Source organism: Apium graveolens, chromosome 8, assembly GCF_009905375.1.
Source record: "Apium graveolens cultivar Ventura chromosome 8, ASM990537v1, whole genome shotgun sequence".
In the NCBI taxonomy this organism is placed as follows: Eukaryota; Viridiplantae; Streptophyta; class Magnoliopsida; order Apiales; family Apiaceae; genus Apium; species Apium graveolens.
The window spans coordinates 209,573,260-209,595,814 of record NC_133654.1 but is presented as its reverse complement, the minus strand read 5'-3'; the positions used below and the strand labels follow the sequence as shown (position 1 = coordinate 209,595,814).

At 35.6% G+C, this 22,555-nt stretch overlaps 1 protein-coding gene across 1 annotated transcript; it reads left to right on the top strand.

The window, feature by feature from the left end:
• The first annotated feature begins 1,576 nt into the window (after positions 1–1,576).
• Positions 1,577–3,364, top strand: LOC141680293 (uncharacterized). Its single transcript, XM_074486559.1, has 4 exons — positions 1,577–1,727; positions 1,827–2,125; positions 2,269–2,658; positions 3,038–3,364. The coding sequence occupies exons 1-4, from the start codon at positions 1,577–1,579 to the stop codon at positions 3,362–3,364; spliced, it is 1,167 nt and encodes a 388-aa protein (XP_074342660.1).
• Positions 3,365–22,555: the final 19,191 nt, after the last annotated feature.

Genomic DNA, 22,555 nt, shown 5'->3' with positions numbered 1-22,555 from the left:
AAACCTATAAACATGTCCTTACAATTGGATGATCGATCCATCACTTATCCGCGAGGTGTAGTGGAGGATGTATTGGTTAAGGTGGACAAACTCATCTTCCCTACTGATTTTGTCATTCTGGACTTTGAAGAAGATAAGAAGATTCCCATTATCTTGGGGAGACCATTCTTAGCTACTGGCTGAACTCTGATCAATGTGCAGAATGGTGAGCTTACTATGAGGGTTCAGGATCAGGACTTAATGTCTTCACTGCAATGAAATTCCCTACTGATGAAGAATAGTGCTTTAAAGTAGAGTTGGTCGACTTTGTAAGGAATTCAGCTTGATCAATTGCTAAGGACTGACGCCTTAGAGAGAGCCTTAATAGGGGAATCTGATAGTAAAGATGAGAAAGGTGAAGAGCAAATACAGTATTTGAATACATCTCCGTGGAAAAGGAGATTGGACTTACCATTCGAGTCTCTTGGATTATCAGAGCTTAAAAATTCTCAGGAGCGTCTCAAACCATCTAGAGGAAGCTCCCACAGTTGAACTAAAACCACTTCATGATCACTTGAGGTATGCCTTTTTAGGTGATGCATTTACTTTGCATATTATTATTGCATCTGACCTTTCAGGTAGTGATGAAGACAAGCTCTTGAGAATTTTGAGAGAGTTTAAATCAGCAATTGGATGGACTATAGAAGATATCAAGGGAATCAGCCCTTCTTATTGCATGCATAAAATTCTGCTTGAGGAAGGAAGTAAACCAACCGTTGAACAATAGAGGAGACTCAATCCTATCATGAAGGAGATAGTGAAGAAAGAAATTCTTAAATGGCTAGATGCAGGGATCATCTATTTTATTTCTGATAGTTCATGGGTGAGCCCAGTGCAGTGTGTGCCTAATAAAGGAGGCATTACAGTTGTTGCTAATGAAAAGAATGAGCTCATTCCTACTCGGACAGTCACAGGATGGAAAATATGCATGGATTATCGGAAGTTGAATAAAGCCACTAGGAGGGATCACTTCCCTCTTCCATTTATTGATCAGATGCTTAACAGGTTGGCTAGCCATGAGTATTAATGTCTTCTGGATGGGTATGTAGGCTATAATCAGATTTGCATTGCGCCATAAGATCAAGAGAAGACCACTTTTAATTGTCCTTTTGGCACTTTCGCTTTCCGTCGCATTTCTTTCGGACTTTATGGTGCACCTGCTACTTTTCAGAGATGCATGATGGCCATATTTTAATACATGATTGGTACTAATATGGAGATATTCATGGATGACTTTTCTGTGTTTGGGACTTCTTATATTGAATGTTTGCATAATATTGGCTTTGTGATGAAAAGATGCGTTTAGACCAATCTGGTGCTCAATTAAGAAAAATGTCACTTCATGGTGCACTAGGGTATCATTCTTGGGAACAAGGTATCTAGAAAAGGTCTTGAAGTGGATAAGGCCAAGGTGGGGGTTATTGAAAATCTTCCTCCACCAATCTCAGTTAAAGGAATCCGCAGTATTCTTGGTCATGCGGGTTTTTATCGGCGATTCATCAAAGACTTCTCAAAAATCTCTAAACTCCCGTGCAATATGTTGGAGAAGGATGTTCCCTTCAAATTTGATGAAGAATGTTTAGCTGCTTTCGAGAGTTTGAAAAAGAGTTTGATGACAACACCTGTTATTATTGCACCTGATTGGAATGAGCCCTTCGAGATGATGTGTGATGCTAGTGATTTTGCAGGTGGAGCTATTCTTGGCCAGAGAAAGAAGAACATTTTTCATATTCTTTACTATGCTAGTAAAACCCTTAATGGTGCTCAGTTGAATTACACTACTACAGAGAATGAGCTTTTGGCAATTGTCTACGATTTCAAGAAATTTCGATCTTATTTGCTTGGGACAAAAGTGACAGTTTACATTGATAATGTTGTTATTCGATATCTGGTCTCGAAGAAAGATTCAAAACCTCGATTGATTCGATGGATTCTTTTGTTACAGGAATTCGAGATGGAAATCAAAGACAAGAAAGGTACAGAAAATCAGGTAGCGGATCATCTCTCACGTTTGGAAGATCAAGGAAAAGCTTCACAAGATAAGACGTTGATCAATGAAACTTTTCCACATGAGCAACTTTTTGGGGTATAAGAAGAAGAACCATGGTTTATAGATATTGTGAACTATCTTATGAATAATGTTATCCCCACAGAACTCTCTTATGCTCAAAGGAAGAAGTTTCTACATGAGGTGAAGTGGTATCGATGGGATGAGGCGTTCTTGTTTAGACAGGGGTAGATCAGATTATCAGGAGGTGCATTCCGTATAATGAGACAGAGGGTATCTTGCGAGACTGTCATTGTATTGTGTATGGTGGCCATTATAGTGGAGAGAAGACAGCTGTATGTATCCTTCAAGAGGGATTTTTTGGGCCTACTTTGTTTAAAGATGCCCATCAGTTCGTGTTGAGATGTGATCGCCGCCAACGAGTTGGAGATATGTCCAAGAGAGACGAGATGCCTCTCAATGTGCTTCTCGAAATTGAGATTTTTGATGTTTGGGGAATTGACTTCATCGAGCCATTTATCTCGTCATACAATAATCAATATATTCTTTTGGCGGTGGAATATGTGTCTAAATGGATTGAGGTTAAAGCTTTGCCAACCAACGATGCTAAGGTGGTGATCAATTTTCTTCATAAGCAAATATTCACACATTTCGGTACTCCAAGGGTCGTAATCAGTGATGAAGGATTGCATTTTTGTAATAGCAAATTTACTGCATGAATGGAAAGATATCATGTGAATCATCGTGTGGCCACAACTTATCATCATCAAACTAATGGGCAAGCTCAAGTCTCTAATCGAGAGATCAAGCGAATCTTGGAGAAGGTTGTGAGTCCATCAAGGAAAGATTGGTCTTTGAGGCTAGATGAAGTTGTTTGGGCCTACAAAATAGCATTCAAGACTCCTCTAGGCATGTCTCATTTCCAGTTGATATATGGTAAGGCGTGTCATTTTCCTGCGGACTAGAACATAAGCATATTGGGCTTTGAAGAAGCTGAATCTTGACACGGAAGCTGGTGGGGAAAAGAGAATGCTCCACCTTAACGAACTCGACGAATTTCGTCTACAGGCTTATGAAAATAACAAGTTATACAAGGAGAAGGTCAAGAGATGGTATGATAGGAGGTTAATGCACAAGACATTTGTGCCTGGTCAGCAAGTTCTAATTTTCAACTCTCGTCTCCGACTTTTTCCAGGAAAGCTTAAGTCACGGTGGTCAGGTCCGTTCATTGTCAAAACTGTGTTTCCACATGGAGCTGTGAAATTTTTTTGTAAGAATCCGGACCAAGCGTTCAAAGTAAATGGTCAGAGGTTGTAGCATTATTATGGGGATACGGCGAACCGTGAGGTGGTGAGCGTCGTTCTTGCGACAACTTGATTTCGAAGTTTTACATCAAGCTAAAGACGTAAAATAAGAGCTTTGTGGGAGGCAACCCACGCATTTGTTGTATATTTGCTGAAGAAGAAAAACAAAATAAATAAAAAAAATCAAAAACTGAAAATTGTTCCAGAAGTGCGGCGCGCCCGCGCTGTACATGGCGTGCCCGCGCGAGGTCCTTAGAATAAAGTCAAAAAATAGAAAATTAGATTAGCCCAAACCCGAATTCTACCCTAATTCTAACCCTATTTCTACACCCTAAACAACTCCCCACCCCTCCTATCTCTATCATATATATATATACATACCTACAAACACATCTCATATGCCCACAAACCCTAGCCTCTCCTACATACAATACTTACACCTAAATCGCTATCACTTGTGATTATGGCACCCAAAAGAACACGAACCACGGGTAGTAGTAGCACCCATCCCTCGTCTACCGAAGATTCTAGTGTGGGTGGCACGGAGAATAGATTTACTTCACCAGAGGCTCAAGAGGAGTTCACTAGGTTGATGTCTAAGCCGATTGCTAAGGAAATGGGACTTTTACCCATGACTAAGGATGGGAAGTTGTTGGAGATGATTGTTGAGAAGGGTTGGCAGACTTTCTGTGAGACACCGGCTACGGTTCTGATGAGCATTATGCGGGAATTTTACGCAAATGATAAGGACGACAAGAATGGGTATTCTATTGACTAGACTTGGAAATGCTCAGTACAGGAGATTGACTAGGAGTATGGATGCCATGCATGACATTCACATCCATTTTTCTCAAGATTTGACACAGGCTTTGAGTACTGCTTTTAGAGCCACTGGTGTCAAGGTCGATTGGCCTGTATTTGGAGCGAGCACTATTTACCTGCCACCTAATTCTCCACCCGAGGAGGGTGATCCCTCCGATGACTAGGTATGCCTTGTATCCTTATTATTACCTTCAATGAGGATATTGAATATTTTAAGATTGGGGGTGATAATGTATGGATTAGTTGTGTGTCGTGTTCATATAGATTCATATTGAATGTTTAGTTGTAGTTCGTTTATTATTTTTGCATGATTATCAAATAGGTCATATTTGTTTGCATATTTGTTCATGTTATTATGTGAGTCCATGTAGTTGCATTTGCATGCATATAACATGATCCCGTAGGATGAGCTATTTCTGATTGGTAGGTTGGTGTTGATTTGAGTGTAGTGATGTCGAATAGAGGGATGATTAAGTCCTAATGAATTGATATGCATGCCCAGAAACAAAGTTTTTTCACAAGTCTTATAGGTTTCTTTTGAACTAGATCATGATCATACTTGTTTGTTTGTTGGAATTTAATCACTTGGTTATATTTAGAATTTTTGCTATTCTCGTAATGACGTAGGAACACTGAATTTTTAAACTAGGGAAAACATGGATATCATTGCTAGTTGTGAATAGAATTAGGCGTCAAATGGCTAGTAGCCGGCTCATATTTTTATGAGTAGTCTAGGGTTGAATGAGATGAAGCGAAAAGCACTCATTCAGAATCATTGAAAAATAAAGCAAGAAAAAAAGAAAAAAAAAGAAAAAAAAGAAAAAAAAAGAAAAAAAAAGGAAAAGAAAAAAATTGTGTTAGTATATGCAGAATTGACTAAGGGTGAGCTCTTTGATACTCGAGAAATTAATTTCTAGGGGACTTTTTGCCTAGTGACCTAAGTCTTGTATAGTTTGGGATCCGCTAACCTAACGCTCGCTACATGGGTATTATTGTATAAGTCTTTTGGGACCTCATTCATTGCACGGTCAAATAAGCATTTGTGTTTGATGTGTTTCAGTATTATAGCATGATCCGTGTATAACTCTAGTAAAATTGAGGTGTTGTGAGTCATTATGTGTTTAACATCTATTCAATTTATAAATTTGTGATTATTTTTGCGAAGGATAGAATATGGTTATTGATCTAGTGTTGAGAGTATATCTGATAAGCATCTCACACACTTACGTTTCTGGTTTGTATGTTGGTTTATAGGATTTAGTTGAACTCTGTTTAAAGTCATTGCATTCTTAGAAACATTGTTTATTGATTTGGTTATGGTTATTCCGAGGGGATCGTTGCATTGTTATTTCGTTGCAATTTCACGTAGTTGCATTAATGTAGTAGTTTTGTTATTAGTGTCGAGTCTGTTTATGCTTGAGGACAAGCATCGATTTAAGTTTGGGAGTGTGATAAGTGGATTTTATATCTACTCGGAACGCATCATATCAACTTAAGTTGGTGTTTTGGACTCAAGTATTTGGTGTTTTTGATGTATTTTATGTTGATTCATTGCAGGGCACTAGTCAGAGGTGGAAATGAGCTTTTAAATGATTATATATTGATAAGAGATCAGGGAAGGAGTCGTGGAATTTTGTACGAAGGACGGAGCGCAAAAAAAAGAAAGCTGAAGAAATTCTACAAAAAGCAGGCGCGCCCACACCCAAAGGAGTGCGCCCGCGCCCCATTTGTCAGACACAGAGCGCGCCCGCGCCAGCCAAATTCTGCAGAATCCTGATTTGATTATAATTTGGTTATTGCGAGAGTCCAGGTCATGCAGGGCTATATACATAAAGAAAATAAGACGTTTTTAAGAAAAAAGAAGCCAGGGAGAGCATATAGAAGACCTAAAGCACACAAGACGGCTAAGGAGAAGAAGAATTAGTTTTCACTTTTGTATTCTTCGATTTAGGCGATACTTTTGGATGCTTATTTTTGATTTGTTCTAAACCCTAGTACTTTTGTATTATCTCGTAGTATTCTGAACTTATTTATTATCATATTTTTATTGGAATCCATGGTGACGATGTGTTCGATCATGAACTAATCATTGTCATGGGGTTCTAGCGGATTTATTTATGGATTTCAATAGTTGATTGTTCTAAATCATTAGTGTATGGTGATTTATGATTTCCTAGTATGGTTGTACTTATTCTTCTTAGATGTGTAGCTAACATCTAAGTCGTTTGTTAATCTTTATTGAAGCGAAAGTGGATATAGAGGTTTAGAACTTGCAATTCTAGCATAGGTTTATGTATGTTGTCATGCATGATTCGTAGTGTAATTTTAACCATCTTACGGTGCCCTATGTAATCTCAATAAATACCTTGCTCATTAAACCATTATGTTTTCAAATCTTATAGACATATAGGGTCTAAGCATAATTTGTGTCTTCTCAACTTATATCTTATTTGTGGATGTTTAGTAGTAGGTATACGTATATCGAAAGATAGCGTATACTAATTTCGTGTTATCTGATTAGTTGTCATCACCATCACATGCTAAGATTAAAGGCATAAGCTCTGAGTAAAGTATTTAATAAAGTTAAAATCCCATATTTTATCTCATATAAGTAAATCAGTTTTATTCTCTTAGTTAATGCATGCTAGTATAATCACATTAATTAGTTAATCAACTAAAAATTGATAATTGTCTGAGCAGTGAATAATTACCATACATTGTTGTATAAGTGCATATTCTGTTCAAACCAGTCTCTATGGGAACGAACTTAACTTAATCTTATTCTACTTGTGATCACGTACGCTTGCACGGTTTTGTGCGAACAAGAGTTTCCATCCTTAAAGGTGGAAGGCAACTTTTCTATGAAAAGGATTTCCTTGCAGGTACACTTGGATGTTTGGTGCTTTGAGTGAGTGACACACTGTGAGACTGAAACTAAGAAGAGGTTTCTAACTTTATTCAACATTTTGAAGGATTTCCATACATTTTGAAGGATTAGTCAACTAAGGAGGAGAAAATATAAATAGATTATGGACTAATAGTCTTTCTGAAACTAAGAAGAGGTTTCTAACTTTATTGTACTGAGGAAGGGATTCTTCATCTTAGGGGTGAGATTATTGGGTTTCGATTATGAGTTCCAAAATGTTTTCTATGTGCTTGATGGGAAGATCTGAAGATTTTTGAAGATAGTTTTTGGAAGACGTGTCTATTTGCAACTTTACATAAGGGAGAGAAGAATCTATTCTCTGCTAAAGATGAATGTGCATAAAAGATGCGGTAGATATAAGATAGTATTATTCACAAGTCCAGGATTGAAAATTGAAGATTTTTGGTTATGGTTAGTTGAGTTATCCTCCAAACCGAGGCTTCTCCATTATTATTTGACCATCAAGTGTAACAGTCAAATAGGGGAAGATTGTTGAGCAAGATTGAAGCTGTATGTATAACTCAACAATACTGGTTTGGATAACTCAACATATAACAAGGACTTTGAAATAATCTATGGTACACTAGAATTAATACAGATTGTTTATTGGGCATATACATAAAAGGTTTTGTTAGCTGTAGTGAAGAAGAAGTCAAAAGTGATCTGTATGAAATTCATTAATATGTCTAGGCATCAGAGGAATAAGGTTGGAGTCATTCGAAGCAGTTATCAGAATCAGTATGAAGACCTCAAGAATTTCTTGTGAAGTTGATTATATTTAGTAGAAGACTTAACAGTGGTTTGTATGGGTATTATACGAAGGCCTGAGAGCGAAACTAGTCGTTTGTGAACAAGACTCGTGCACTATATGTGAGTGATCCGTGAAAGAAAACGAACTATTATGTTTAGAAATATTGTTAAGTGGTTTCTGTACTCGAGGAGACTGGAAATTTTGTAAGTTACAAAAACCCGGAGATTAGAAGGCTTGAAGATACAGAGGAGTGCAGCCCGAGGATTTATAGGATTTATTTTTAATTAATGGTTGATTTTTCTATTAAATGAATAAATGGACATCAATTTATTTATTTATTTAATTATTATATCATCAATTAATTTTAAATAAATAAATTAACATTTGATTTTTTATTTAAATAAATAAATGAAAACTAATTATTCATTTGATTATTCATTTTTAATACAAATGTTTATTTATTAGTTAATCCAGCCAGCCAGATTTAATGCATGCATGCGTTTAGTTTCTTTAATCAAAGGAAATCAAATACACATGAAGGAAGAGTAGTAAATTGTGAACAAAAAAAATTAGGAGGTCATGCAGTTTGTCAAGGAAATGAAACATGTATTGGCATGTTGATGCCTTTCTTATTCACATCGGGGGTCCCACGTGAATACAAAGTAATTGAATCAAATGAAAAGTAAAGCAAAGAAACAAGAAAATGGCAGGTTTCCTGTTCAGTGCTTCAAGCGCGCGTGGCGCGCACGACCCGTGCCTCCTCCTACTTGTGTCACGTGCATGAAACCCTCATGTCTGCTTCCTATGTTATTCGATTGAATTAAAAGAAATGCATGTAAATATTTCCCTTCTACTACTACATGTAGTCGCCACAAAAAAAATGGGGTGCAAAATTTTCTAAGGCAAGTAAAGCCTGTGGTCGCGTCTCAGCTATTACTCACTTGGGGTTGCGACTCAGGTTATGTATACTAAATAAAAATGGTACTCTCCTTCTATTACACTGATGTCATGTCATGAGTTGGCTAAACATATGGAAATATTACAAGTACTACTCCTCCTTTAGTCGCATGTTGCTTGTTGTGCCTACTACTATTCCTCTTGTAAAAACTTAAATTTTTAACATCGGTAAAAGACCCTTATAAATAGTAAGATTGCGGGTTAATTAAAACTTTTGTGGTCATACCATATACGAGTATTTAATTTAAGTTTCCGAGTTCATATTGTTGTTATACGTACTAAATGAGTGTATGTAAAAGTCGTTAGTTTTAGAAGAAAACCAATAGTTCAAATGACAATATTTTACGAGCCATCGAGAAATAAGAGAATTATACTACAACCAAGAAAATTATGAGAATTAAAATTTCATAACTTATAACCAAGTACGAGTACTGGAAATGGTAATAATTTACGATAAGCTGAATTATTCGACGTCGCATTTACGGGAATTGATTTAAACGTACGTGAACGAATGTGAGATAATGTAGGATGGCAAGGGACCAAGTTATAACCTAGGAAAATTAAGTATTTATAAATTTATTCAACAAGTAATAACTTAGGAAGCTAGTTACAAAGATAAATAAATAACAAATTTCAATAAACATTAATTCAAGGAGCTTATCATGCAAGTTTTGACAAATGAGACACGTAGATAAGCCTAGCCTTTTAATAAGATGCATCTTGTCCTACACACTTTCTATATTCACGAGAAACCTATTTACAAGAAGCAAGCCAAGCAATTATCTCCCTCTCTTCAAAAACACAATGCTGATTTTCAAGAACACCAAGGAAAGAAAAATTGAAATGTCATGTTCTACTCATTCAAAAATCACCAAATTTTTACCAAAGATTCCTCATATCATGTACAAGGTACGTTCAACATTTCATGGCCATTGGATTAGTATAGCATAGTCAAATCCTTGCTCAAAATTGGTGATGAATAGTAATTCCGAAAAATCTCTTTTTGTTTTCTTAATTTTCATGGCATGATTTAGGATCCTTAAGAACAACCAAGCCCTCCCAAGGTTCAAACATCAAGAATAGAACCTCCAAAACTACCAAGAAAAGTATAAACATTCATCCAAACTTCGTTTAAGTTTTAAGTTTCAATAAAAGTAAGGACATTGGATATAAGTATGGTTTTGATGATTGATTTGATATTTTCTTGATGTTTAGTTAGTTAATTATTAAGTTTGATATTTTGGCCTCAATAACATGATGTTATTGACAGGAGTAAGTGTTAAAATGATGGTATGATGATTGATGGTGGTTGATTAATTATTTAGAGTGAAAACGAAACCCGAGTCGCGAGCGTAACGTCGATAAAACGAGCAAAACGTAACCATAAGTTTTCTGCAGAAATACAGAATATATAAACTGTGATTTCTTAAAAATTAAGACCTGAAAACGATAGAGAGTTTTTTAAGGATCATTTAGGGCCTTGAATCACTTGATTTCGATTTACGGCTCAAAAGTTAAGTTCATTTTAGTGAAAACGATTTACGCGACAAAAACTGCTAGGAATTATGAAGTTTGGAAATAGAAATGATCAACTTAAGAATATTTAAAAATCATGAAATTTTACATAGAGTAATAAATATAGTTTATTAACTGCCATAAAAATTTCAAGTAAAAATATTTATTTTTCAATTTTATAAAACTGTCAGAGCCGAGGTCGCGCAGAGTAAGAACCCCAAACTCAACCCACTGCCATTAAACTGCCTTTTTGGGATTTTCACCACTATTACCAGAAAACCATTTGGAAATAATGTGTTCTAAATTTTGTCTAGATTGCGCACACGAAACCGGTGTGTCAATTGAGTTAACGGTTTGAGAGAAATCAACGTTTTAGTGAAAGCGGTATGAATAGTAAAACTCTATAGTTGACCGAACTTTTAAAATACTTTTCACCAATTTAAACTCATTTTATAAAATTTTATGATAAATATTAAAAGAACCCAAGAAGCTCCTCGATGTAGTTTCGTATTAAAATATTAATTTTTTGATTTATTAAAAATGTTAGAGTGCGAGTCGCGTAATGGTAACATTCGGTAAAGTCAACTCTAGAAGACTACTTTGACCGTCCGTTTCGACCAAGGGTTGATACTTATTTCGAGTTGGTAGAATGTTGAAAATTATGAAGTATTGTACTTACTAGAAATATAAGTTGGTGATGAGATTAGGAATACTGATTAAGATTATGGTATTTGTTGATTAGAAAACCCGGAACGAGTGGATGTCGGGAAATGTATCTTGGACTTCAAGCAAGTTTTCAAACCCTACCTTTTAAAACTGTTGTATTGTGTTTGTTTTTAAATAAATGATATATATACATGATGTTGTATTATGATATTTTACGAATTGTGATTATTAATATCATACGACATGTTAATGATTTTGGTATATGAATATTACTGAATTTCAATCAATAACGCTAGAGAGTAGCGTTACATATATGAGGTGTATATTTTAGACCGAGGATCAGTCAGTATAATTTGATGAAAACCCGGATGGTATTCCCTAACAATACAACAAGAATTACAGAAGGGAGTTGAATGTAATTCTGGCTACTTTTTGAGATTTTAAAATTGTTCTAACTTAATATATATAACAGTGTTTGATTTGTAAAATGTGCGGAATGAAAGAGTAAGAGAAATCAAAATACTAAGTAATAAAACACAAGTTTTAAAACTTTCTGGTGGATTTGAAAGTATCCACCAGAGATATATATATCAGATTGAGAACTCTGTGAAGCTTTGAATAGCTCAAAGCTTCTTTATAAGTTGAACAAATAAAACTACAGAAGAAATTCTTACAGAATACAACTTGATAGATTTCTCTGAAAAATAAGCTTGCTTTGTTAATTGTTCTACTTGCTATTCTTGGTTTATATATCACCATGTTACATGATAGTAAGATAAGATAATAAAACAAAATGTATCTATTCCAACTTCATGCTACTTCACTACTCTATTCCAGTATCTTTGAATATCTTCACATTTGCATGAAAATGGTAATGCTTCTTTGTTCTCAAAATCCTGCTTAACAGGCTACCACATTCCTTTTGTAAACACACGACACATGTGACTATGTTGTCACTATCAACAGCTATTTTAAATATGATCATCCGTCGGGAGTAAGTTGAACATCCGTCGGGAATATGTTGATCATCCGTCGGGAGCTTTATAGATCATCTGTCGGGAGTCTATCTGTCACTTGACTCTATTTCTCTTATACAGAATTACAAGACATCTCATATTTATAATTACCCAACCTATTCTGCATATCAATCTAGTAGTCAATATGGCTTAGAGAACCCTACACAATCTACTAGACTAAAACATGTTGTTTGCAAAAATGTGATACAGTACTTATTTTGTTACATAAGCTACACTCTCGATGGATGTAAAATTATCATTCGTCGGGACTATAAAGTTCATCCGTCGGGACTATATTAGATCATCCATCGAGAGATACAAAATTCACTAAGTCAAATCTACTAAGGTGTTTTATTTAACTTATCATCAAGTTCACCACATATTTCTAACAATCTCCCCAATTTATGTCTACTGGAATTGTAGCCATAAATTAAGAGAAACTTGATGATAACAAAACACCCTAAATATACTGATTAAAAGATAGTAGATAAAACTGACGAGTGCTACAAGTTTATTGAAAATTGAACAAAGAAAAGTGTACAAAGAGTTCTCACAATCATTATCAAGGTGCTCCTTTAGTGTGAGCAGATGATTTCTATTTCCTTGATTGTCTGGATTTCTTCCCAAGCCACATGTTATTTTCTTCTATTTGATTCTAGAGTTGTCTGTGAAATTCAAGTTCATCAGCTTTAGATAGATCCAGCTTTTCTTGAAGAATCTTCTAACACCCTTATCATCCATGAATTCCATCAGCCAATAAGGCCTCAAATGCACTCTACTTCTTGTAAAGGGAATTGAGAGTTCTTGGAAGTGCATTCTTGGCTTTATCACTCCTTAAATCTTCTATCTTCTTTAGGACCAATTTCCTTGCAGTTACATTGAAACCAAAGTTTTTCTTGAAGGATGAGAAGATCTTTATCAGTACAGAGCAGCTTTCCTGAAGAATCCTATGTAGTGGCCATGTGATTTCTCTCCCTCCCTTGTACTTAAACACTAGTCTTTCAGGAAGATGTCTGTGAGCATTAATCCATCTTACTTCTTCCAATTCATCCAAGTAGTGGTTTTATATCTGAAATCTCCTTGATGTCATAGATATATAAAAGATCTCCCTTGTTGACTGTAGGTTGAGATTTGGTTAGGGTCTTAATTCTGAGAGTCACATGCTTGACTTTCTTGATTGCTCTAGACTTTGTTTTCTTTGACTTGTTGAAGATAGGTAAATTGAGTTTAGGAATTGGCAAACTTTCCCAGTCTATTGGCTCATCCTTGGGGATTATAGACTCACCATGAAAGTTCTTTATTGGATCCACCTTGAATTCCTCATGGACCACTGAGGGCTTGGATGTTTGAGTTGAAGTTGTAGACTGTTTGGGAATGTAGTCTTCCATTTCCTCATCACTGAATCCAATTTTATTTTAGAGTGAAGCTTTTATCTGAATTTCCTTTTTTGTTGAGGTTCATTTTGCATTTTTTGATCTTGAGCTTCAGTACTCACAGGTGGTTTTGCAGAAATATCAGTTGTAGTCTTCACAACTTGAAGTTTGGCCAAGATAGCAACTTGCTTCTTCTTTGTTTGAGCTTTTTAGCATCTAAGGCAACCTGCTTCTTTTCTTGCTCGATCCTTTCTTTTTCTTCCTTCTTAGCTTCTACAAACTGAGGGTGTCCAGCCACCACACAGATCTCCTTACCATTCCTGTAGATCTTGGAAATTCTCTTCTTTTATACTGAATGAGATGGATCTTTGTAAAATGCTATGGACCTTGCCAACAGCTTCTTTTCATCTGGTTTTGGAGTCTCAAACATGAGATCCAAGGGATTCTTGTCTGATAACTTTAGATAGTTCTTTTTAGGCTTCAAAATCAGATTGGCTTTTGGAGATTTGATGCATGAAGTTTGGCCTTTTTCCAAGCTACCTAGACTCATTTCATTCACTGAGATTTGTTGACTTGTGAGTGGTGATGAAATGTCTTTTCTGGTTTCTATATTTGACCAAATTTCTTCTGAATTTCTGCATCAATCTTTTTCCATTTATCATCCAATTCATTCTCAGCAGCTGCAACATCAAGCATCTTGAGGTTTGAGTTTAAAAAAAAGTTTAGCAGCTGCTATTTAGATCAGATCAATGATGTCCAATACTTGTGGCTTTGATAAAGTAATTTCTGGAACTATTACTTGACTAATTTGAACATTGATCACATGTTCCCCCTTACTGGTTGACTCTCCTTGACTAACTGGGATTGTTGACTCTTTCTCCCCCTTTTTTGTTATCATCAAGTAGAGTGGAGGTAGAAGTCTGTGCAGCCACCAGCTTTTGGAGCAATTGAGTTTGTTGTGCTTGATGAAGATGAATAGCTGTGAGAGAGGCTTTTATTGCTCTCAGTCTTGTGTCCAATGAATCAACTTTAGTTGCAAGATTAGAATTCTTCCTCAACTATCTGTTGATGTCAAGCACTGTTGTATCTAGAAATTTAGCATCGAATCCATCAGAGACATCCTTCTTGACTTGGTCAATCTCTGTTTTGATTGAAGTGACATCTTGATTGTGTTGAAGAGCTTGTATTTGATGTAGTTGTTGAGGTGTGCCTGTAGAAGCTTCTTGGTGCTTGCATTAGTGGTGGCTTGAAGAGCAGTGTGTGTCTGTTGAATGATGTGGAAAAGAGTTGTCTTAAAATGTTGTTAATCACACTCTTTATAAAACACCCAAGGTAGAATGTTTGATCTAGAGCTAGGGCCTGCTTCTCCCCCTATGTCCATGAACTCTTCTCCATCACCATCTTCATCTCCAAAGAAGTCTTCAGTTTCACCAGTTTTATAGTCAACATCATCATCAACCTTGTTTGGCATGGCTGTGATGGCATCCTTGGCCCTTTACATTAAAGCTGTAGTGTGCACCAAGTTGAGTATCTTCTCAGCCTCCTCATTGCCCTGTCCATCCAAAATTTAATATGTTGTGACAGGATGAGTAAATGTCTCAGCATCCAAAGAGATAGAATCAATTACATCTTGATAATCTTGCTAAAATAGTTTCTCTTTGTCTGCATCACTGTCATTCATTGACTCACTAGCAATGGATTCCATCCTTATTTCTCCTGTACCTGCATTTCTCTTAATTTCTCTCTTTTTTTGCATCAAGGGCTCCCCTTGGCTCACCACCCTCACACCTTAACCTTCACCTTCTAAGGTAGAACTCATCTCACTCTCTTTTTCTAGGCTGGAAGAAATAGCATGCATGAGTTCATTCCTTTCCTCTCCTTTTTCCTGGGAGCAACCCAGCCTCTCACTCATTTCACTCCCTTCCCTCAGTCCTAAGAGTGATTGCACAACTACTAACTCATCTACACTTGTAACAATTGTTGACATTTTAGCGTGTGTAGTGAGTATCGACGGATGAGAAATATCCATTGGGGTAGTAGTTATGATAGCCGACGGATGACTACTGTTAGGCACATCCGTCGGGATACAATCACTAACCGACGGATAAACAATATCCACCGGAATAGAAGAAATTATAGAGTTTGGAGTGGAGATTATTGTAGACTCTGTGCAGATTGATGAAAATTTTGGAACATATGTCTTCGTAGTTCCTGAAAGAATTAGCAAGTGAGCCAACAAATCATCTAATATATGATGCTCACTTGCACTAGATTTTGGCATCCCTAACAGAGTTAAAGAAGGGGAATCAGGAATTGATGTGTTGATCATATGCACATCCAGAGAATTTTTGGGAGAGTTTGGTGTTTGAGGTGCTTCTATGATTAATGATTTTGGCTGTGACTCCACATTTATTGGAACCACATCAAACTGAATTTATGATGGTGCATGTACTGAGTCTTTGACTGCAGTAGGCACTATGTGTGTACCTTGCGTATCCCCAATTGATTTAGATTATCTCGCGAAATCTTCCCTCTTTGCCTTCAATTACATCTGAAAATGACTTGTAAACTTTATTATGGTCGTCCCTCATCGGTTGTCCACGGATTCCATTATCAAGAAGTGTATCCACGACTTCTTGTACCAATTTCTCCTGACACATTACTAATTTTCCGGGCGTAGATCTACTTGTTGTTAATAAGTCGGTAAGAGTATTGTTCCGATAGATAACTCTTCTTTAGAGTTCATTAAAACCCTAGAGGTTGCCCCTTTGTTTTCCTATAGGTTCTTTTTTTTTTAATCGGGGTCCCCCCATGAATGACCCATTTTCTCATTGAGCGAAGGGTACGAAATAAATCCGATTTCTTTTTCGATCAAAAATACAAAAATACTACATCACACCTCCTACGGTGGTTGCCAAAGCTCCGAGTGAACCCGAAATAGGCCATGGACTTGGATCTACCAAATGATACGACTTCTACAGAAGGCGGTAAGATTATATCTTGAGCAGTTACATATCCAGGACCCCTCACACAAATGGATGAAATATTTAAAAAAGGAGGAATTTTTTGTCCGAACTAATGTGCAAGTTTTGAGTAATAGTATACTGCGATGTGTGATTTGATCGAAATTCTGATTTTACAAATGATTTGGAATGAAACTCTGTCATCCCATTCAATCCAACCGGGATGCCTTGGCCCTGACGTGTAATCGTTAATTATTGACATTGGTAAATGCCGATTGGCCTGTGCTCTTGGCTGGGAGCTTGTTCAATAGCTACATCATTCTAGGCGGATGCTGCTAGTAATGAGCTTAAGTCTTTTTTAAGCACTGCAGTTTTTTGGGAAACTGTAGTGTGGCTAGGCTGAGAAACACTCACCTCTCCAACCTTATCCTTAGGGCTTCTTTGATGTTCACCCTGTCCCTCACCTAACTCACTCACCTTCACACTCCTCTCTTGGTGTTTTGTAGATTTTACAACTGGTTTCATTTGAGAGAAACCAGAGTGGATTTTCTTTGATTTTGTTTTTAAATTTTTTATTTTGGTGACTTGGGTAGGCATCTGTTTGGTCATTGACACAGATGCCATGGCCATACTCAAAGGCAAATAAATTTGAGAGGTTGGAATAGTAGGAACAATGGTGCTTACCTCACTTACCTGAAGGCCCTCCATGATTGGAAAATAAACCAAGGGCACCTCCTTGTGGTGATCAACACTATTCAAGTTTACAATTACCCTTCTTTCTTGAACCCAAAAATCTAATTTGTTGGTTGGGTTCTCAATTACAAGATCTTCACAGATATGATTAGAAATAATCATAAGGAATCTAGCATAATAGATATGTTTAGATCTCTTATTAACCTCTCCTAACTTATATCCTAACTCAAACATAACAGCATCACTGAAATTGAAGTACTTATCAGTAAGAAGCATGTAAAGCATGTTAAGCATAATAGTATTGGCAGAGTCAAAGTTACTTACCTTACCAGAAAACACTTTGGTAACTACATCACAAAAGAAACTCCACTCTTTCCTAAGACCTAGCCTCCTAATCTCACTTAATTTAGTAGTAGGAGGCATAGCCATGGAGTTAAACAAATTAACTATATCATCATCTGTGTGTGGATTAGTAGTGGTGTTATCTGGAAAATTAAAGCATGCTTTGATAATGTCACAGTTGATGCAGTGTTCCTTACCTTTGATGGAGAGAGTGATGGTTTTGTCATTATCCTGATAAACAACAGTTGTCCACATCTCCTCCATAACTTCGTAGTAGATTGTGGGTGATTCCAACATGGCATAATTAAGCTTGCATCCCTTCACAAAATCCATCATTTTGTGATAATCTTCAGATGTTGGAATCCCTTTGTTCACAAGTGCCACAAAATTGTTCTTCTCATAGATAAACTTTGACTGAGACATGATTTTGACTATCGGTGCCATTATTAGAGCAAGATGAGTTACAGAAAGAGATGGTTTTGCTTTGAAGAAGCAGAGAGTAGTTAATTACAGTAGAGAAAGATAAAAGAAAAGTGTGAAAAGGAATTTAGCTTTTATACTATCTCAGAAATAAACTGTTAAAAGTAATAAAGTAAAATAAAGTAACTAATCAAAATTGCCTAAAATAGCCGTTTAAAATAAGATAAAACTGTCAAAATTCTGTCAATTATCCGTTGTGACATACTTACAGGCTGTAAGTATATCCAATGGATAATGTTCAGTACTTCTAACGGCTAGGATGTAGGGAATTCGACGGATAAGGATAAAACAGTTATCAGTCGTATGGCGCCCTCCAAGCCCGGGTCAGAAGTTTGGGGTCCACAACACATACTCAATATATAAACCTGTATATAAAATATTATTTGCAATGACCCTACTTTATATAACCACGGATCGCAACAGGTTAAAGTATGAAAACAAGCCACAACCTTAACTTTTATTACAACGTACCAAATCCCAACTAATTTAATTTATAACTGATATGAAATTATTCTTACAACCTTACTATCTCACTACTGCAATAAGCTCATGCTAGCTCGATCAATCATAATCTGGAATCCTAGCTCGAACATTGAACTGGGAAACCTCGCTATCAACCGTATCCTTCTTAACTGTAGAATACATAAAAAGATTCACAAGAGTGAGCTAACTAGCTCAGCAAGTCATATTATCAATAACTGAGGTTAAACAATAATAAACGAGGTGATTCAAAGGAATCAATTTTCTTGTTAAACAACCAATAGAATTGGATATTCATTTTAAGTTTTTAAAATCAAGGTTAGGCTGCTGATCAGTCACGCACTAACCCCGAGCAAAGCACACATCACTGCTCTAACTACTGGATCCAAGGCACACATTGGCCTAACTTGACCATCGATATGGTCTGACCACGAATCTGGTCCATACAAAGAAAACTATCCAATTCTAAAGCATTTCAATATGATAAACAATAGAGTTCAATAAAACCAGATCATAATCAATAACAATAAAACATTTGTAAAAGAGCATGGTAAAAATTCATGGTTACCGAAAGGGTATGTCAAAGTACATTAAAGAAGTGGCCTCCAGCCGGTAGGATAATCGGGTATTAGATGAATAGTGTTTTTACAAGGTTTTAGTACTTTGATATCACAAGGTATGGTTGAGTATAAAAGTTTATGTATGTTCAAACAATTCTGTTTCAGTGTTTGGTATATGATGGATATATATTTTTGGAGTAGTATTGTATTTGTGTGGTTTAATATCTGGTAAATCAACAAGAAATGGTTCACAAAGAATAAGGCTTGCGGCTTAAAGATCAAACATTGTGGCTCAGGTTCAAGGCTGAAGGATTCAAAGTATATACGGTATAAAACAGAGCTATTTTGGGTATTAACAGTATGTCACAAGAGAATTTAAAAATATTTGCTTTATATCTCGAAAAAGGTTTAGAAGTACTTGCCTTATCATAATCGATTTCAACTTCACTTGTACTTGTCTAATGACTCCATTCAACAATCACTCGTCTGCTTTTCTTATGCCTCGCTTCTATCCTCTGATTACTTGCTGCATTTTCTACATGTCAATTCTATTTTCTGATCACCTGCTTCCCTTTCTTACGCCTTGCTTACTCTGTTAGGCATTATAAATATCTATCAATATTTAACTCTTACGATTATATTCGACATACACGTCTATCTACCCTTCGTTTCATCCAAATCCGATTAACAGATCGAAAGTTACGCTACAAATAAGTAATCACCGAATATATAGACCGACAGTCAACCAACAAGTCACATATAACACATAACACATCAAATAATCAATGGTATATCATTTATAAAGAAGTCTCGGGTCATAAACAGGCTTTCGGGTATTTAAAATGATTTTTAAAATAATTTTCGGAATTAAAACGGGTCGTTGGATCAATTTCAAAGTAATAAATAGGGTTCGATTGGCCAAATATGGCTTCAAAATAATTTTATAATAATTATCGAGCCTTGAAAACAATTTAAAATAATATTTTAAAGCTCGAAACTATTTTTCGGAATTTTTAAATCATTTAAAAATAATTAAATCCAATTAACTAATCAATTAATATCAATTAATAAATAATTAAACTAATTAATCAATTAATATTTAAATTAATTGATCAATTAATTAATTATTAATTAAAATTAATTAATTATGTAATTTAGATTTATTTTTAAATTAAAAATGAATTTTAGAAATAAAAATAAATGATTTTTGGAATTTAACATAATTAAAAATATTTTTAAAATCATTTTATAAAAAGAAATCTTGTTTTTTGAAAATAAATAAAACTGAAATCAAATTTTTATAAATTTTTAAATCGCCAGGGACTGAAGTGCAAGTATCACAAACTCGGGGGGGGGGGGGGTCAAATGGCAATTTTGCCATCGTCCCCGCCTTGTCGCCGGCGACCTGGATGGACGCCATTAACGGCGATACAAGCTTTCCGGCCAACCGGGAGGACAACCCAGAAACGTACCAAATTAACAGGAATTACTCTCCTTGAACCCAGGAACACATCTGCAACGTCAAAATTGTCAAACAACCACCGAATCGACCGAAAAATTCGCTGGAACTTTCCGCCGCCGCCACGGTCGATTTTCCGACCAAGGCTTTTCCGGTATCGTCTACTCATGCCACTAGTACCAATCGACTCCCCTTTCAACGATCTATCTATTGGTACAAACAATTTATTCTAATAACTCCTGGGGAAGAAATCCCCAAATTATAATCAAGAACAATCAAGAACATTCAAAGCCTAATTTCAATAATCCGAGAATCAAACCTAAAATTAAACATGTTATTGAACTCCAAATCAAGAGTATAATATACCAAAATGATCAGGAAAACAAGCTCTACAACATACAATCATCAAATCATTCAAACAATCATCCGTACACAAATTCATAATTTAAATACCAAGAAATTCGAATATAAATAATTAAATAGGAAATCACCTGATGTTTCTGGGTTGAAATTGATGGAAGATTTGGATTCTAGATTTCAGTAGCTTCGTTTTGAGTATATGCACGCCAAAATCGAATATCGATAACGCCTTCGAATTTGTGTTTGATTAACAAAGAACAAAATATAATTGTAGTATTTTCTCTGTAAAAACTCTGTAAATAATATTTACAAATGATTTCTGATATAAAATAAAATACGGTAGAGGCTATTTATAATTACGGGAAATTAGTATCCCGTTGGATCATTCCGGATATAAAACGGTACGTTTATTTATAAAAGTTGATCTAAACGGTACCAGTTTTCGAGATAATTTTTCAAATCAGTACAATTTGTACTGCGGTCTTGGTCTCAGCGCCTGGTTACACATATTACGAGGTGATAATTATGATAGTTTAATACAAAGCTCCCGTTTATCGAAAATACGAGTTTTATTGATTTACCGAAACAAATAATGTATCGAAAATGTTGTGCCGGGACCCGCGCAGGACAAATCGTACGCCGGATCGAAAAAGTCAAAACACGGAAAATGCTCAGAATATTGTAATTAGGTTAGAAAGGAGTTCTCGGAAGAGTTTCGGGTTCTAAAAACGTAAAAACGGATAACGGTGGTTGGTTCCTGTTTTTATAAAATAGATTTTAAATACCCGGAAAAAGATTTTATAAAATCCATATGATTCCTATAAATTCAAAAATCAACGTAAAAATAATTAGGAAGATATGACAATTATCTATATTTTATTTGGAACATATATAAAAATTGAAATACTTAATTAATAACATTTTTAAACATTCAAACACATTTAACACTTAACAAATAATTGACAGAATAGATACTAAATACATATAATAATTATCTATTAGCAAAAATAATTGCACGATATATCCCGGATATTACACGTCCGGTATAAAATAATCCAGAAATATTATTGATTTTTACTAAGCTATTCTATCCCGACGGATGATCAAACTCGATGGATAATGAGCATCCGCCGAGATGTAAATTTTGACTTAGCCAAAATTTCATCTAAAACAGAAAAATCAATTAAGTTTCTGGCTGCATTTCAACTTGCAAAAATATCTAAAAAGATTTAAGAATAATTTAGCATACCTAACTCACTTACCAACCTAGAAAAGGTGGATTCATCAAGTGGCTTGGTAAAGATATCTGCAAGCTCCTTTTCACTTGGAACAAAATACAGTTACACAGTACCATTCATCACATGTTCCCTAATGAAGTGGTACTTGATGTCTATGTGCTTTGTTCTTGAATGCTGTACTGGATTTTCAGTGATGGCAATTGCACTTGTGTTATCACAGAAAATGGAAATTCTGTCCACTTGTAGACCATAGTTCAACAATTGGTTTTCATCCATAAAATCTGTCCACAACAACTGCCAGCATCAATATATTCAGCTTTAGCTGCAGAAGTAGGAACTGAATTTTGCTTTTTACTGAACCAGGACACAAGCTTGTTTCCAAGAAATTGATAGGTTCCTGTTGTATTTTTTCTATCTATTTTAAAACCTGCATAATCTGTATCTGAATAACCAGTTAGATCAAAACCAGAATCTCTAGGGTACCAAATGCTAAGTTTTAGTGTTCCCTTGAGATATCTGAAAATTCTCTTAATAGCTCTCAAGTGAGATTCTCTAGGATCAGCAAGACAAGTAGAAAATATTTTATCTGGCCTACTAGTTGTT

Coding starts and splice junctions, on each gene's coding strand:
- LOC141680293 (XM_074486559.1), top strand. CDS start 1,577: ATGTTGGAGAAGGATGTTCCCTTCAAATTTGATGAAGAATGTTTAGCT. Junction 1,728..1,826: donor TGATGCTAGTGATTTTGCAG/GTGGAGCTATTC, acceptor ACACTACTACAG/AGAATGAGCTTTTGGCAATT. Junction 2,659..3,037: donor TGCCAACCAACGATGCTAAG/GTGGTGATCAAT, acceptor TGGGCTTTGAAG/AAGCTGAATCTTGACACGGA.